The 18,942-nt window shown below is 39.4% G+C and overlaps 2 protein-coding genes and 1 long non-coding RNA gene across 7 annotated transcripts in view; 1 reads left to right on the forward strand and 2 right to left on the reverse strand.

Moving 5' to 3' along the window:
* LOC124306858 (inactive pancreatic lipase-related protein 1) overlaps positions 1-18,942 on the forward strand; it is a 47,040-nt gene that overhangs the window by 19,652 nt on the left and 8,446 nt on the right. For 2 of the 5 annotated variants that reach the window (XM_046767956.1, XM_046767964.1), the window contains exon 1: positions 18,106-18,799. The exons of 1 other annotated variant lie outside the window; for it this stretch is intronic. In XM_046767956.1, coding sequence (XP_046623912.1) covers positions 18,703-18,799 — 97 coding nt within the window. In that variant the 5' untranslated portion in view covers positions 18,106-18,702. Of the gene's footprint in view, positions 1-18,105; positions 18,800-18,942 lie in introns of those variants that run through there. 2 more of the 5 variants (XM_046767991.1, XM_046767973.1) reach the window with 2 other exon arrangements.
* The window catches only part of LOC124306816 (genetic suppressor element 1), a 38,417-nt gene continuing 23,522 nt past the window's right edge, over positions 4,048-18,942 (reverse strand). Inside the window, exons 3-9 of the mRNA XM_046767854.1 lie at positions 15,591-15,653; positions 8,684-8,751; positions 8,454-8,568; positions 7,585-7,756; positions 7,011-7,150; positions 6,201-6,331; positions 4,048-6,060 (exon numbers count right to left, since the gene is read on the reverse strand). Coding sequence (XP_046623810.1) covers positions 5,673-6,060; positions 6,201-6,331; positions 7,011-7,150; positions 7,585-7,756; positions 8,454-8,568; positions 8,684-8,751; positions 15,591-15,653 — 1,077 coding nt within the window. The 3' untranslated portion in view covers positions 4,048-5,672. The remainder of the gene's footprint in view (positions 6,061-6,200; positions 6,332-7,010; positions 7,151-7,584; positions 7,757-8,453; positions 8,569-8,683; positions 8,752-15,590; positions 15,654-18,942) is intronic.
* On the reverse strand, positions 12,478-13,025 carry LOC124306908 (uncharacterized). Its single transcript, XR_006908712.1, has 2 exons — positions 12,875-13,025; positions 12,478-12,773 (listed from the first exon to the last, which is right to left on the reverse strand). It is a non-coding gene; the product is annotated as an uncharacterized LOC124306908 (long non-coding RNA).

Here is an 18,942-nt window from a genome sequence, read left to right on the forward strand (position 1 = left end):
TCTGTGGAATTGCAATGAGGAATATAATTACGAAGGAAAGCATAGATTTTTTTTAATTATTCTGTTATTTGCTATTGCGACGCGTGATGATGAGTGACGGTCTGATCTCTGCTCCGCATGTTGGATCCAATAACTTCTACATAGTATTGAACTTTAATTTTGAATACAGTGGATTTTTTTACCTAAACCCTAGGTCATTTTTAACATTCTCTATAAACAGACTACAAATTCTTATTCAATAATAATTGTATTTGATATAGGTAGTATAATATATTATGATTATATTATATTTATATAATATATGTTATTCATTCATATAATTGGAAATTATTGCCAACATTTTGTGTATGTACGTAACATACGTTGTACATTCCATCTACCCATAGCACAACTACAGGTTATTTCAACAGTCACCACTGGAATCCAAGAAAAGCCCGTGAAAATATTTAACCGTGAAAACAAAAAACGGCGTCAATGAAAGATTATTGTAAGAATTTACGAAAGTTTAATTCATAAAAATCAAAGAGAATTCTTCATTTCCAATTAATTTCTCGTCTCTTTCTGCGGTGACTTTTGAATTAGCCAACATAACGAGTAGTTGTTCAAAAATTGACGTTTTGGTGGCAGCTAATCTTTATTTTATACCGTTGTGTTATCTTAGCTCGAGCTCTCTTTCGAGATTTCGTACGAGAAAATTTCACAACCGGATTACTTCATTACGTGACTCTCTATTCTCACGGGGTAATAATGACGAGTGTAAGTTTCTTCAATGGTTAAAAACCACTTTTTTCGACCCAATCACTTTTTGCGTCCGCTATATACGAATATAGGCATGTTTGAACACTCAGAGGGCAAGTCTTTGCGCCAATTGATCTTGTAGTTCGGATATAATACCTGCGCCCCGAACGGATATTTAGGAAAGTGTTATAAATAATCCTTTGATATGTGCGACTTTACGTCGGGCGCCTTATCGAAATGTTTTTTTTTTTTTTTTTTTTTTTTTTTTTCATTTATTTTACATATTTTTTTAATTCTATTAATTTTCGGCGCAACGTGCCCAATATAATCAGCGTTAGCGAACGAACGCCTTGCTATGTGTGTAAGTACGAACAAAGTTCACACGTATTGATTTCTAAGAAAACGAAAAATAAGAAGATAAAGTTGAAGCAGCTTGTAGGTTTGTTGCATTTTTATGTATCGAAGGGTTATTTTTATTTCAAATTTTACTGGGTCCAAGGCTAATAATAATTACCACATTGATTAGTGTATGGCTCGAGATATTTAACAATGTGCATACGTATGCGGTGAAAAATTAGTAACAGACGAATGTTTCGTGAATGTGCGAATTCTGTTGAACACTGTCATTATTCCCGGTATCAAAAAAATGTTATTTTTTAGCAGTTCGATTATTAACAAACAGCATTTTCGCTGTACTTCCATACACGATGTAACGAACTAGAAAGTAAATTCATCTATAGCAGTAAAAAAAGGATACGGTAGTTTTTTTTTGTTTTTGTTTTATTTGATATAGAAAAATTGCCTACGTCCATGTAAATTTGCGCATTCATTTTTGATATCGTGATTAATAATAACTCGAGATCGGTTTGTATATTACATATAGCAGACTTATATATATATATATATGCATATGTGAGAAGAACCTAAAATAACAAATTGTTTTTTCTTTTGATTTTTGCTGATTATCGTGACATAACGTATATATTAGGTGTGTGGACTTGATGAATCAAGGATGATTAACATATATGTGTATCAGGTTGGCCACAAATTTTCAAGCTTTCCAGGATCCAAGACCCAGCTTTCCCTGACATTTTCCCCAGTTCTAGTAAGTTACTATAAAAACTTAAAATCGTTCAGCTTATTAACTGTATATTCGGTACAAATTCAATTCGAATTGAAAAAAAATTATCTAATTCTCGTGATAGGAAACTGATATTTTCAGTTTTTTCCACAAGCAAAATAAAAATTTCCTGAAAATTCCCGGTTTTCCGTGACAACTTAAAAATTTCCCGATACAGATTTTCCAAGTTTTCCAGATGTGTGGCCACCCTGGTATATGTACACCAATTAGTCGTAACTACATTATTTTCATACGATACATAATTCAAGTTAATTGTATTCGTTCAGATTTATTATTTTACAGAAATTTTCAAAAATTATAATTATAATTCATTTTTGCATGTAGAGTATATATGTATATCAACGTTTAATGTAATGACTCTGTTTACACATATATATGTATATATATTATTATTATTATTTTGATTTCATCAGTTTTTTCTCTTTACAATAATGAATTGTAAACTTGTCCGTGCGAATTTCGGAGTTTTTAATTATTTTTTTTTTTCTTTTTAAATTTCAATGCACAACGTTCAATCTATTTATATGCTCGTGTTCGCAGTGTTATAGGTATATTACAATACATACCGACGTTTGTCACGCTGAAGCAAACTAGACGTTTTTCAATTTTTATTTCGTTAGATATTTTTTCGATGATTTATTAGTAATAATTGATCTTTTAGGATGTAACTGATAGATTGTAAATTATTTAAACGAAACTCAATCTCGGGCATTTAGTGTATTTACATCTGGTGTGTAACGATCATTGTGCTGTTATAGCCTTATTTATTCCAAATCTTGGTTCTCATCCATGTTAAATGTAATGAATAATAAATTTTCTCGGGAACTTGGACAGAATTGATCAGATTCAATTTATCAAAATTTGCAACGTTTCGTTGGTTTTATTTATTTTCCAACTTCATCAGGCAAGCTGTAACAGATGTACATAAACTTTAAAATTAGGTTGCATAAAACAATAGACATGATACATGTAAGTTACAAATTCAGAAATAATAAACTAAACAAAATTGCAAAATATTTACTTTTGAGGTTAAATCGTCGTTAAAATCCTCTGGTCCATAACATCAAGTCAAAATTATGTTTAAATAAGACTAGACAGATATATACATTTTTGTTTTTTTAATAAAATTATAAACTCATTGTGCCAATAAATCAATTTAAATAAAATAAAATGGACAAATATAATGATGGACAAATACACATATTTTCCCGGCTAAAAGACAAAGTGAAGAAAGAAGATAGATCTGGCCTAGTATACAGGATTCCGTGCTCGTGTGGGAAATGGTACGTTGGACAGACCAGGCAAAAATTAAAAGCCAGAGTGAGACAACACAAACTTGACTGCAGACCTGAGAAGTCCATAAAAAACAACAAAACAGCATTAGCGGAACATCACTTTGTTGAAGATGGTCATAACTTTCAGTTCGATGATGTGGAGATTTTAGATCTGGAGAAAAATTACATGAAGAGAAACCTAAGTGAAATGATTTTTATTAAGGCGATGAATTGTGTCAATTTTAGATCCGACACGCAAAATCTTAGTACAATTTACAGCGACCTGATAAATGATGTTAAGGATTTAGTGAAGTCATAGTAATTATTTTTATTTTACTTAGAGGTTGAACTTTCGCGCACAATATAAACAGTACTAGTCATGGACAACAGAGTCATGTTGACAATACAGATAATGCGACCTCCACACGTACTATCACACTGTGTGAGAGTAGTACAGTCTGTGATTTAAGAGTCACTACGTTTGACATGTGTATTTGTCCATCATTATATTTGTCCATTTTATTTTATTTAAATTGATTTATTGGCACAATGAGTTTATAATTTTATTAAAAAAACAAAAATGTATATATCTGTCTAGTCTTATTTAAACATAATTTTGACTTGATGTTATGGACCAGAGGATTTTAACGACGATTTAACCTCAAAAGTAAATATTTTGCAATTTTGTTTAGTTTATTATTTCTGAATTTGTAACTTACATGTATCATGTCTATTGTTTTATGCAACCTAATTTTAAAGTTTATGTACATCTGTTACAGCTTGCCTGATGAAGTTGGAAAATAAATAAAACCAACGAAACGTTGCAAATTTTGATAAATTGAATCTGATCAATTCTGTCCAAGTTCCCGAGAAAATTTATTATTCATTCTTATTTATTCCGTTGCGATTTTTTTACAACTATAATATCCCACAAATTTTCCAATATTAACGTATACGTATTATATATCATGTAATATATTACCTACATGTGAATGTGTATGATTATATATTTAAGAACGAATCAACTCGGCAAGTTACTTTTCTGCTTGCTGTTTCTACACGAACATGCTATATACTTCAAATACTGTCAAGTATTACACGGAATTATATACGTAAATTGATTCGGCCCTGTAAAAGGGTGCGTATACGTATTACCGTGGATTATAGATTTTTCTATTCACTGCGTATCATGAAACTGTTTATCGGATAATTATCAAATGAATTTAACTTCAATATTTATTAATTTACAAACGCAGAAGGTTTTTTTCTTCCCTCAATCAGTGAATTTCATTTAATCAGGGTTACAAACATTTCGTAAACGTCTCGTTTTGCGAATCTCATAGCGAAAAGAAGGAAAATAATTGGTAATATGATAGTTTGAATAATTATTAAATTTAACAACACTGTCTGGCGATGAAATTACTGCAAGATGGAATTTTTTTTTCTGTACTCGTACCGCAGCAGGTGCGGAAGATGGGAAAATTGACACGTTTACACATCGGTTGTACATTATTACGAGTGAAGTTCGAGGGATACTCGTAGAAATTTGATTAAAAATTTTATTTACAACGAGACTCTTACACCGCACGATCGATCCACAACAAAAGCACGATATGTTCCATGTTTTGAAATTTACATAATTTTTTTTTTTTTTCACCCTTCGTAGAGTAGTAATTTACTATTTTTGTAATCGTGTGAATTTACCGATCAATTTCCGAACTCCCGAATTGCTGACGTTATTTCAAATACCGTTTGGTGAATTCCAATATTCGTACATGCGAAGTAAACAACACGATTACAACAGATCCGTACCGCGATTCGATTTTATCGCATCCGCTTGCACAACTCGTAAGTCGCAAGTAATCATTAACGTGTCGACAATTATCTATCACATGGATACGATTAGTTGATTCTAATACTCTACTATAATCTGTCTAACTAACGACGTAACTCAGATTCACTGTAACTCGACACACGACGGGTTTAACTGTTTTTGGCCGCTTCTATCAATTATTCATATACATACATAGATATGACTGTGTAATATCCATGTATGTATATTTATTCTTATTTTGATTCACTTATATATTACGTATAGCAAACCCGGTCGTTGATTACAATCTTTCATCGATCCCCCCTCTCGCGTTATGCATCGTTATCGAAATCGGTCCAACACACGGACAAGGCGACACAGTCAAGACGCAACGAATATTGGCAGTGATTTTCCGAAATACGTCACGGATTTTCTGCACTCGTTACATTACTCTACCTTTGTTACGGAGATTCTCGGTCTATCTCGCAAAAAACATCCCCAAATACCGACTGCGTTTCTCATTTTGTACATAGATGAATTGAAATGCACGCGAGATGGGAGAAATTCTTGATTTTTCATTCACCCGCGTGGTTTTAATTATAGTTACGTGCACATTCGTAGGTACTGTTATACTATCGTTTTTACCATAGCCCGTAGGCCATGATTCGCGAACTATACGTTTAATTTGTACCTGCAGGGGCGACGGCTACTTAATTTCTTCTCTGAGCAGAGCCTCCTCGGTCTCCTTCCGCCTAGCCTTGGCCTCTTTCTTCGCCCTCTTTTTCTCCTCCTTCGCAATTTTCTTCGCCTCTTTTTGCCGCGCCTTTTCCGCCTTCTCCTCCTCCTTCTGCCGGGCCTTTTCCGCCTTTTCTCGCTCCTTTTCCCGTTCCTTTTCCTTCTTGGTTTTTTGAACCTCCTGGGCAACGGTCATCGGCGTTTTTGGCATGGTCGGTGACTTCTTTACCGATTTTGTTGACGATCTTGTCGACCCCGATGGCGTCACTTCGCGTGGCGTTATCACCGGTGTTCCAACATTTGTCGCGTTTCGTGGCGACGGCGAAGCTTCCAGCTGCGTCACGATCTTCTGGGCGCACCTGAGATTCGCAATGAAAATATTGCAAGGAGTGATTCGTTTAGTTTGGAGGATCGACGAAACGAGGGTAAAGAACGGATTCGGATCAATCGAGTATGTTAGAATTTTTTTGTGTACAATACCAAGAACACAATGGCTCACCGTATTCTGGTGGACGCTTTTCCAGCACGATAGTCTCTCTGAAATTCCTTTATCGGGGGCAACCGGCGTTCTCGATTTTCCCTTATTATTTCCTCCTCCTCGGGGACCTGCTGTATAGGGTCTTGATATTCCTGTGCAAACGGAAATAACGAGGAACAAGGTTAAAGTCCCGTCTAATTACCGAGGGCAACGCGATGCCTTGTTTCTCCTATTACATACACTGCGGATATACAGTCTCTTTTTGTAAACTGCAAGTAATTATTATAAGCGATTTAATAATTATTATAACGATTAAAATTTGAAATTATGATAGATTTCGTTCAACGTTTCACGTGCAACGCGTTAACGACTCTTCGTCAACTTCTGTTGATGCAGTTTCGCAGAGTTGACTAATTGTAGAAGTTTTTCCTTTTCTTTTTTCTACTCATCGTAAATTTGGAATCACTCTCATCAATCTCTGTTACGTGCCTACTGCTGGAGTGGTATATGGGAAACTGGTATTTAATTGAAAACAAGCATCATGCTTCCTCAACCATATATGTGTACGAGCATAACTTTGTGCAATGTTCAGCGAGACGAAATGCCAGTTCGCGAAATAACTCGAGCTTTGGATGACTGCACAAACAACCCGGACACAGTTGTTTCGTTCCGTCTCTGTATCCGTCACGGCTGGAATCAATCGTCTTTGTCGTTTCTCTGAGATGAAGTAAAATCCCCTTTCCTAGGATGTCGGAAGCATGAAGCGAGTCGTGATCTTAAAAAATATAAAAAGCTTGGACGTGTGCAATTACTTCACAAAATAAGTTTCACCTGGATTCGAAGTTTCATCGATTGGGTCTGCGAGCGGCGAAGCGTTGCTCCCGTTGGCTGTCTAAGCCTGTTCGGTTTGCCGGTTGAAATCCCAGAACTACTGGTAGAAGCGGAAGTGGCTGAAGATACGGAAGACACCCCTGATGACGAGCAAGAAAAATTTGCTCATTGCCAGGCTTAAAGGGGTTTTGTGGCTTCGGCAACTCGTGTTCAAAGCACAAAGCTTCCCCGATCCTTCGATTACATGCTTAATCCAGTACGTTGGGCTTACTGTCTACTGGTGCAAATTTGTACCAGCCATATTCAGTTCGTTCGTACATCCAGTTAAAATTCACCATTTTCAATAATTGGTTATCAGTGTTGTTTAAAGTTTAGAACATCCCCAATCGAATAGTTCGAACGAGATTTAAAAACGATAGTCGAAAGCTCGATCATAACGACAATAATTGCTTCACGGTTTCAGCAGATGCAGACGAAATACAAAAAACTTTTGTATGTGTAATCGAAGGGTTAAATACGGAGTCTATGCACTCTGAGAGTGCTCTGAGGTAAATTTCATGCTCTGAATACTTGCCTGACAAAGAGGAAGAACCACTGCTCATCGAGTAGAGCGACGCCGACGGAGGCACGCTGCTAGGACCCCATCGGCCACCGGGTCCTGGAGCACCGCTTCCTGCCACGGAAGCCCCCATACTGTAAGCCGAGGCGCTTTGCGGCAGGACCCAGGATTTTCCAGACATCGAATACTGCGATTTACAAATTGCATCAGTGAAACTGCACTGAGAGAAATTTTTAGTTCCGGTTACCGCACAGTCCGTAACTATTTTCATTTTTTACCACAATCGAAAAATACAGTTCGAGGTAGAAAATGAAAATTAGTTTTCTAGCTGTTACCGGAAAGTCTAGTATCCGTTACTATTCTTTCTCATTACGATCACTGTTACTAGATTTTCTTGCAACTGTTGCGAAAATTTAATGCTTGTGCAACAATAAATTGGCGTTGAAGCCTTATTTAACTGAAAAAGTAGAGTAAACCGAACAAGCTGATTTTGCGTGGCAATTACTAAAAAAGGATCGACAATAGCGCAAAATGGTTACGCGCACCTCGTTTTTCGTAATCCCAATAACATTCAAACAGTTTTCTTAACGATACCTGTTTTACTGAATTTTTCTAGTTACTATAACAAATGAAATTTTTTCAGTGTGGAGAATTTTAGAATTCAGGTTTGATTTGGTCTGTCAGACTTGAGGGGAGGATTCAGAACAGCTTGGGAGTCTATGATAGGGATCTTTGTACTTTACTTGACGCCTTTCAAGATGGTCAAATAACGTTTCGTCATTCTGCGCTTTTCCGAAGGGAATTGATATTCCTTACCGTGAAAATCAACTGCTAGAGAATCGACGTTGAAATTATTTTTTGCAGGGTCGGTAGTTCGTACTTACGTCTCGAGGGATGAGGGTTTGTTTCAACCGGAGAATCTTTGCTCTGCATATCACACACCTCAGGGGTAACAGTCGTTGCGATACGGCCATCTGTATTGTCTTGACGAAACACCGTCTAAGAAATAAAATGGAAGTAAAATATAAGGTATTAATTTTTTTTTTTTCATTCTGCCTTCTTTAACGTATTTTCTTACGTTGTGGTACAGTTTGTTTACAGTTCATAGTTTTACCTGCAGACAACCCGGTGGCCACACGGCGCCGTCTGCATCGATGCTCTCGCATTCACACAAATGACGCACTGGAACAGACCAAGATGAAATGATTAAAAAAAAAAACTGTAAGCCGTAAAGTCATATTTTTTCAAGTACCACCCAGCCCACGGATGCATGAAATTCACTTCATCTGATCGAGTTTAGCTCACGCGTTTTACCGAGGCTATTCATCGATTGAGCGGGTTTTCATCCGGATAACGTGCACTTTAACCGGACGCGGTTTTCTATCGTTGTTTTGAATCGCGATATTGTGCACTATCCCCCCTCAAAATCCGTCTCTCTGTATATACGTTATACACCCCGAGGAAGAACGCCGCAATTACTTCTGACAGACGACTCGAACATCGCTAAAGTATTTTTCATCAATTTCATTCCGAACACTTGTCTCGGGGAAAGAATTTTACCACGGGGTTTGAATGGACCGACGAGTCCAACGCGCTATCATCCTGTCGGAATTACGTGGAGCGAGAACTCGATGGAATTTCTGGACTTCTGAACTTGCGATAACGGCCCGATCTTCCTCCATTTCTTACACGCCTTTCACACAATATAACCCGGCGACGATCGTACTTTGGATTATCGGGGGGGGAAAAATTCTGGCCAATAAATTTCTTCAACCTAAGTAATTAATTAGCAGCAGGGAGGAACGCCGGAGGATGAGAATGCGGGCACGGTAAGATTGACGCGTTTATCACTATAATAGGGCGTCGTAAGATAACTACCACAACTTAGTATCATAGAACGTAATCAAGTAATCGGATTTATTATACAAGCTACTGCGGTAATTTAATATCTTAAGATTATCACTGCTCTATTGTGTGATATTCTAATTGTGTACAATTAGCTATGCTCATTTCCTCTTGGCAATTAAACGCACTAGACAAATGTGTTACGTCTTGCACGTTGGAGTGTTAGACGTGTCTACTCGTGACCGCCAAATGTGCAATATCAGCTCGAATATTTGCCAACGCAATGAACGGGTAAAATAACGTATGCAGAAGAGTTTCGTGAGAAATGAAGGATTTTGTTTACACAGTTTATTTACGCTTTGTATAGTTAGGCATCGGTCATAATTAATTTATATTGAAGCATTCGATTCTTCTCGATTCTGGTACAGCTTGTTTAACCTCGATTCGTTACGGTGTGAAGTGCTGGTGTTCCTGAAATATTACAAGTGTTACGCAGTTTTGACTAAATTTATACAGCTATGAGTTTTCCCGAGTGCATAATTACAGACAATTGTTTGTCTGATAAATCGACAAAACAATTGTTCCGGTGTGTCTACGAGTACGATAAAATGAATAGTGATTTAAGGGTTCCTTGAAATGGTTTTGTAATTGATTTGAAAATCTTTTCTGGTAAATTGAGAAAAAAAAAAAACACCACTTCTTCGGGTAGATAAAATATTTTCTGCAATCGAAAAAATCTTGTATTTCGGTCATTCTCAGGGTGTTTACACGGCTGTCCACAAGTTTCCAATCAATCGTGCCCGAGGAACGTCACGGACACCTCCTACACCTCAGAGCTTTCAGGCTGGTAGAACTTTTGTGAAGAAACTTGTACGCCTCCCGCTTCTGCGTCTCATGCACCACAAATGCCAGGAGAATAGCGATGATTACGGTGAAGAGGAGGAGCTCTGCTTTATGTTTGCTGGCAAACTTGTCACCCGACATTGTGAGCACGGTCTGTTTCAACTTGTATTCACGTCATGATCATAAAAACAGGTGCACAATGTATGGTCCGTGATTTACTGGGTGTAAATTATAACCGGATGCAGGAGAACCTAAAGACACATTGTTAGGCACTGGACCGATTATTTTTTAATGTTTCATAACTGTATTGCATGGATATCAAATCTGCTATTATGGTATATAGCTAGTTTTTGCGTAAAGTATCTCGTGGATTTCATTCTGGAGCGGTAGATACAGATAGAAAAAAATAAGTGCATCGGATGTACCGAAAGATGAGCGAGTAAGATCGTGGTAAATAATCTGATGGCGGAGGAACGAGAGTTTCTTGGTTCCTTCATCCCCGAGAAATTACATATCCGGATGTAGGAAACTATTTTTTGCGTTATTCATTGTCATCGTGATATCGGACGATGTAGTTGGAGGAGAAATGAAACTTTTGCGAAAGAAATAAACGAGTGACAAGAAGATTTATCATTCACGTCTTGACAGATCTGAATTGAGAGTGAAGTATACAGGCGCGTGATGAATTTATTGAAATAAAAAAGAGTAGAAAAAAAATGGCCAACCCTGTTTTTGTCAACGTACTTGAAATGCGATCATATTTTATTGAGAATACATCGAAGCCGGTTGATTTAGATCAACGGAGTGGCGTGTGTGCAGGTTGTCACAATATTTGCATTTTCATTTATTACTTTCATTCGCGATTCCGGTCGAACCTCGCGGCTTTCAAACGGCAGCGTGCTCCAGGCATCTATAAAGGATTTTCCTTTGATATTTGTTTATTCGGAGACGGGTCAGGACTGAAGCGAAGCTTCGCAAACTTCATATTTTATGGATACGTCTCGAAGGGTGGACTGAGCAGACGTTTAACCCCAACAAGAACGCCGTTAGTCTCACGCTACTTTTTTCATCACTGGGTTTATACCCTTGGAGAGGAGAAAAAAACCCAAGAAGGAATACGTATATACGTATATACATATATACGTATACACGCATTATGACCTACCTGTCCGTTTCACTTCGATCTTGACCCACCAGCCGTTCCTCGTTCCTTGTCGGTCCTAATCTGCTGTTATATGGCTTATTGGATCGTCGATCAGCCTGGAAGGCCGAACATTTTCGGGCTGGTGCCGAAATTTCGCGAGACCTGATCGTCTGACAATAAGAGTAAGTAGTTCGAGAAGGAAGCTTCGGCGTTGTAGGAAGACTCGCGTGTCTCAAATTACGTCACAGTTTTGTTAGCACTGGGATTAGAAATGAGTGGCAGAAATTTTTCGTCAGATTACATGCACGGTAATCGATTTACCGGAAACTCCGAATCTTGTCGAACGATTCGACTTCGGATTGTTGGTAGCTCGTTGAGTCGAGTAGATGTCCGAATTCCAATCAAACGCGAATTGTCATTTCAATTTCATCCCATTTCGGAACGGAGGAAATTGGCTGAAATTGACAAAGCGTAACGTCGACGCAGTCAGAATCACTTTCGTTGTATGTACACCTTTATTTCCGGCAATATTCTCGCTACCCAACCAGTGTTATCGTTCTATCAATTATCAATGGAGGGTATAAGTAGGCACGACGTGCGTGGCCTCACGATGCAACGACAACACACACGTCTGTTTCCCAGGAGCTTTCGACCGCGTCAAGAGTGCATTGATTGTTAGAATTCCGTAGAGCAGAGGGATTTCGAATCTTGCTCAATACTCCCATACGCTGAAAGAAATTTTATTGGAATATTTGCTTTTCCCCATACACAAAAGTACAATAAAATATACCATTTTAGGGACAATCGCGGTATAATACAGTCGTGAAAAGTACAATAGTGAGTAACGAAATGCACAACATATATAAGAATGTTTCAAAGATCATATAGTAATTCTTGCTTGTCAACATAATATTAATATATGTATATAGAAATAGTATAACGTCTTATTATTCTAGGAATGTTTATGATTGTACCTCGTTTGTCCCTAAAACGCTATGCGGAAAACCAAACATTGCAATAAAATTTCATTCGGTGTACAGGAATCACGCGTAACGCGAATTAAGAAACGAATTCACTTCGATAAACGTGTTTTTATTTAACTCCTTTCCAATCAATCGTTTAACCGACAGTTTATCTACACAAAGCTACATGTATTATAAATTCCAACTGTAAATCCGTCAGCGTTGTCCGTCATATGCAATACAACCATTGAGCACAGGTCGAAGCAGAGCGGGAGTAAAACTCCAGGTACCGCTGTCCGTCTATCAGCGTCTCCAAAGTCTGCGACGAGGAGGTGGAGGACCCCAACCGCCACCGCCACCGCCACCGCCACCGCCCGGCCCCATTCCCATGCCCATGCCCATTCCACCCCCTGCAATTAATGACCCCCAATGGATATACCGAATTAAAAATCAGTCTAGTCTGGAGTGCGGCTTCGCAACTATCGTCCAGTTTCAATTAGATCAGAATTACCATTTTGCGAGGATGCAGTCGTGGTTGTCGTCGTTGTTGTTACCCCGGGCGTTGTGACTGCAGGTGTTGTGCTGGTCGCGTTGGGCGGCATCCCGCCACCGCCACTTGGGTTTCCTCCTCCTCCGTTGTTCCATCCCCCTGGACCACCCCCGCCACCCCCCTGTCCGCCCCAACCACCCCCCGGGCCACCCCCGCCACCGCCGCCGCCTCCCATCGGAGGTCCCTGGGGTGGGGGACCCCATCCGGCTATCTGGAGGAGGAAAACGCTTAGATATGAGAGTCTCGAGTGCTGCGATATAATTTTCCTGCGATAAATTCTAAGCCAGTAATAATTTGCCGAGTAACGCGGAACGAATGCAGCATTGGATAATGCAATTTTCCAACTTGTTTTCCCCGAGTGCCGTGAGTGTAACTTCAGCTAGACAGCTTTTGCACAGCACTGGCGAGCTCTTTCAATTGTTCGCGATATTTCACCCTCGTGGATTTTCAAGCACCCGACCGTTATACACTCGTTGTGTTCTTGTTGATGAAAATGGGATGCAACGTTGCAGGTTGTAAGACTCGCGGTATACTTAGTCGATATTAAACTTTTAATTACGGCTTTGGTGCGCATTAATTAATAAATCTATGTATAAGCGATTAAGCATCTAAGACTTGCTATACTGCAATGTCAGAAGTAGGTATTAAATTTATTTCACTGTGAAAAAAATCTTGTTTTTGAATCATGCAGAAACATCGAATCTAGACATCTTAATTCAAGATTTGCAGATTATAACCGTAGCGATAGAGGACTACGATATAACCTTGCTGAAATCTGAATGTATAACGAAACTATGAAAATTATACGGTAGCGGAAAAGCGGAAGAAAAGGTTCGTGATTGATCGTTCTACTTTTCTTCATTCATCCGTATTTCATTAGCATTTTTTTGCGTCTTTAGTCGGAAATTCTAACGCGAAAGCAATTTTATTAACTGGACTGCACTGCGATCAACTTTTGAAAATCCACGATATTTAGGTCGGATATTTCATATCTGAGGTGATTTGAAAAGTAATGAATTTCGAATATATATATATAACAGTCAAGTGTCGATGCCGACAGAGCTTCGAAGAGCCATGTTCAACTTCCTCTCCAAATTCAAAACCGATCTATTCTGATCACCAGCAGTAATTTCAAAATATCTCAGAACGAAATATCCAGGAGTAATTCTAGTCATGCAACCAAATACTTATTCCGTAACAAAAGCAGTATCGATACCGTGTAATATATAAAAGTGGTTTCATAATTACCGTAACGGCGAGGAGAGCCGTGATTACCGCAGCAAACAAGGTCGCTTTCATGACTCCAAGTCAATGTGGCAATCGCTAAATTTTTCCGTCACTTTTATACCTTCGTATTGTTGGAAAAATCGTAGCACCGTAGCACGACGTGTATTATAATTGAGGCTGATTACAAACCGAATGACATAATTTGAAACACATTTTTGCAAAAACCCAGGAAGAGTTTTAAGCGCTAAATAATAAACGCCCGCTATCGCACAAGAGTTTCAATTATTACATTGTTGCAGTGTCTCTGGGGTAATTTTCATCGTTGAGAAAAACTCCATTTCCGGTTGTGAATTCACAAATTCGCATCCATTCGCTCATTCGTCGTGTCGCACATGGTACATCGCGTCGGGCGGAAGTAGTAATACACATTTATACATTACGTATAACGTAACGCGTAACACGTTGTGTTTTTTTATCCCTCGATAACACCGGAGTTCATTTGCCTTTTCCGTTCGACAAGTTGTCGTTTTTCATTTCCCCATGCGTGACACCGCGAAACGACGGCTAGAGCGACGTAGTCAAACAGCGTTGAAAAATGTCGAACGTATAATAATTCTGCGATATCGGAATCGCGGAAAGATCGAGTGTTTTTCGAACAGGGGTTGGCGTGCCGATATGCACGAGTCGCTTCATCACAAATGTCAACTGCAACGGAGTACCCTCCAAAAGATTCAATTAGCTAATTGATTTCAGCTTTCTTCGAGCGCTATTGTCAAGTGTCATAGCGCATACAAGCCTCGCCATTGTTCCCGTAAAATACTGCAGGCTGGAAAATGTGGGAAACGTGAAGAAATCTCGCCAGACATTGTCTCGTCGTTTCTATAGACGCTTTGGCCACCCCTGCAGAACGGCGCGTGTGACGTCAGATTCTGCGGATACGACGCGCCACGTTAGCACCCACATCCACCTTGCAAGTACGACGCTGTAGCTTTTTTCGATGGATACGAATATCCGGTCTGAATAGAAGCCAGGAAAATAATTACTCCTGAATTGTTGATCGTCAAAATGATTGCAGGGTGTAATTTATACTCGAGCACAACGGATTCATTTTCGTACGAATCAGTGTAGGTACACGTCATTCGCATCTTTGATCGTGCGATAAGAGGAGAATCGAGGAACGTTTAAGCCTCGGGTACGTTCCTTGCCGGAGGTATCGCTTAAACGATAGACATATACAAATTTCTTAATCAGATTGCATTCCCCTTTTGTATCGTCGAAGAGGACACGTCGATATTTCCGATCACGTCTAAACGGCCCTGTATAATGAGCTTAGGAGTTACCAGAGACGGGCAGAGGCCTTGTCAGGATTACGGGCGAAGCGAGGGCGTGCCTAACGAATTAATTAACCGTTTCACTTTGTTAGAGCGTTCCCTTAAAAACTTGGTCTTACCTCGTCTTCTTGGGAGGAGGCCAACTCGGGCTCGTTTTCTTCCAGTTTCGTCAAGAGCTTGTCCTGGAAACAGGCAAAGAGAAATATTCGGTTTGTTAAACGTCACAAGGTTTTACCAGTCTTAATTAAAAACTTACGTGTAGGTACAGTAAGAACTAATTTTCACTAATCGCAATTTACTTTTTTCGGCAAGTTGATTTCATTAAAAATTATGGGCGTCTGCGCGTTGGGATGAAAAGAAATATTCTTTAATTAACAATTTCCCTCAGCCACCGATTATATCGTTTGTCACGTGTCGTCCTGAGCACACGACGATTATACCCTGTAATTTGGTCGTGGGCTGGTGTCAAGAGCGGTGCAGCGATATGATCAAAGCACAGGATTATGTACAGGTGACGTCGAGTACGCGGCGCATGGATTTTCTAGTCAATCTGCATGCTGCACCGGCAGCGTAATTTCGAGATCATCGATATTCGCTTGGAAGACCGAAGGAGTTTCGAAGTTCATATAACACATTGTGAAAGGTGAATAGAGAATTACCTGAAGAGTCGTCGAGTTTGCCTTCAATCTTTTACGAAACTTGGCGAAAAGGAATCGCGATTCGGCCGGTGAACAATATTACGTTTTTGTTTAATCAGCGCGTGGATCTCAAATAAAATGCCAATTGCATACAGCGATATTTTATCGATATCACGCCGGTCGGTGTTTGTTCGTTATCGTATTTGAATCCAGGACACGAGGCTGATATTTTAAATAGTTTGGCTAAGAATAGAAGTCTTTGTGGCTAGACCGATGCAAATCGATAGGTCGGCTATAACGGAGCCTCCCTATCAATGGGCCGTCTAATGACGAGCGCGTAAGAGGGTTGTGCAGAAAACTCCGCAACAATCATTCCCCGAGAGAAAATAACCCGCAGAAATCCTAGTTCAAAAATTTGCGAGCTAGAAGCTCGGCGTCATGGCAGCAGCGGAACCGAAGATCTTTGTACAAAACGTTGCACAGGCGGATCGATTAGAGCGTACTTGATAGGCCTAGGCAAGCTCTGTTCTACAAATCGCCTATTTTAGATTCCACATTACATACCGTGTGCCGCTTATTTATACGCTGGGTAAAACGCGAGAATATATTACGATTCTTCTTTTTTTTTTTTTTTTTTTCATTTTCCTGCTTTTTTATCAGACAATATCAAACCAGTTTGAGTTGCATGTGGGGTTCAAGGTTATTCATGCGCTTGCAAACAATTTATCGATTGTTTTTTTCTACTTGTTAAATATTTATCAAAGTCCTATAGATAATCCTTGCGCTACAATGCGGAGGCTTATTTTCTGTAACTCGAGTAGCGAACGTTCGTGTATTCGCGGTGATGCGATCGTTCGAGTTACGAGTGACTTGACATTCGACTATTTTCAACCCTGTTTAACTTGCCGATGACTTTGTGATCCTCGTTCGCTGAAGGCAGGAGTTTTAAACCTTATTCAAGGCTTGAATCGACGAAATTCTGCAGCGACGTTTATCGTACCGTATTATATGCATGGCGATAGAACGTATGCCACAAAAAATTTGCACGGGAATTTTAATTGCATTAGATATTCAAAAGAGTTCTATTCAATTCGCTCTCCCTACTAAGCCCGCCGTATAATCCCGCTGATATTCGCGACTGCTCCGTAATGGAATTCGCTCCGTTTATCAGGATCATGAGCCTACTCAACTTCATTCATATAATGGGAAATTGCTGAGACGCAACCATGCCAATTGATATTGACAGTCGACTGGCTGAATGCCAAAAGGGTCTGTCGGTGGAATCGAGGTATACCTTAGATGATCGTAACATGTTGAAGTCATTTTATTCACCTTGAAACCCTTGCAGAAACAAAATCTAACAAAGCTAAGAATGTACGCTACCGTAAATTCTCAGTAGGAATTTACGTCGTATTACCTCGTTTCCTCGTTTCCTCGTTTCGTGGAACTTGCGGTCCTGTTTCCTAAACAAAATACCGGAACGAGATCAAAAGGAATCGTGAATCCAATCCTTTTCTCGTCATAGGGTCGAATCTACAAAACTTTTCCCACATCGCAGGATTAATGAACGCGCTTTGAACTTTGTCTTTGACACTGCGAAGCGTTTACTTCTTTAATAAAATTTCGTTGCAGTTAATGTTGAGCAAGTAAATATACCTACTAATTATGGGGAAATGAGGCTGAGAAGATTAAATAAGTACTTGTATAAGATGCAGAAGTTTTACGCAATGAATGCTACATGCGTGAGTGTACTACAGGAATACGTATAGTTAGTCACGAGAAAGTAACGTGGAAGTTGTTGTGGTGATTTCCCCTCGGAGGTTTCTCAGGTTACAGTGCGTTCCAATATAATACGTGTACCGTGTTCGAAAAAATTAAAACAGTTATATTTTACGTCAAGGGGGGGGGAGAAAAAATTTACCAGACGCGTGAAAGTAAGAGTTGTGTATATCACCCGCTGCCTCGCATAGCGTAACGACTTTTGTATCGAACTGGATTGCGAAATATACTTTGTGCTGTAAGAGTTTAGTTCACAATAAGTCAAGGAGGCTAAAGTGGAGTTTGGTGTTCTTGCGAAGTTCAGCGATGGTATATCCCTTCTTACTCCTTTAACCCCAAGAACGGGGACTTTCGTGTCAGCGGAATATGAATTTAAGACTGGCTTCGTGTGTTACGCCAGATGTAACGACAAAGTGAGAATAACCGTAAGACCATCGACAACTGCAGCAATCCTCCGAGCATGGAGATTCCTCTTAAGCGTGCAACGATAGTTTCCGTGACCCGACGTGAGTCCTGACGTGCGTAAAAAGCGTAAAAAGCGTAAAAAGCGTTTAGTGTGGTTTCAGCGATTGAAAAACGTAACGGGTTGATGAATTTAAGTGGTTTTTGATACTGATACGTGGATTGTTTGTTAAAGAACATATTTTCGCGTGTCACGTGTGCAGATGGCGTGCGACACTGGAAGAGTGATCACCAATTGCGATTGTTTGTTCGAACGACTATTTTTCCAGTAGAGTTGCCACTTTGAGTACGACGCGTCGGTGCATTTAAAATAAAACTGCTGACAATCTGACGCCGACGAATTTGCCAGGTCATGAAACTTGGTAGATATTACCATCGCTCCTTTGGATCAGTTTTTAATTTACTGGAAGGTATTCCAGTCCAACGATATTCACCTCCCACGCTGCTTGGTAATTGGGCTTAAAGGCGGACGTTTTATCCGACAATCATGTTAAGGCGGAAACCTAACTCAGGAGGCCGAAAAGTAAGTGGTTTACTGAAATTTACTCGTCAGAGAAAAATTGAATGGATATTTTCTAAGCTTCGAGGAATT

This window comes from Neodiprion virginianus, chromosome 1 (genome assembly GCF_021901495.1).
Source record: "Neodiprion virginianus isolate iyNeoVirg1 chromosome 1, iyNeoVirg1.1, whole genome shotgun sequence".
NCBI lineage: Eukaryota > Metazoa > Arthropoda > Insecta > Hymenoptera > Diprionidae > Neodiprion > Neodiprion virginianus.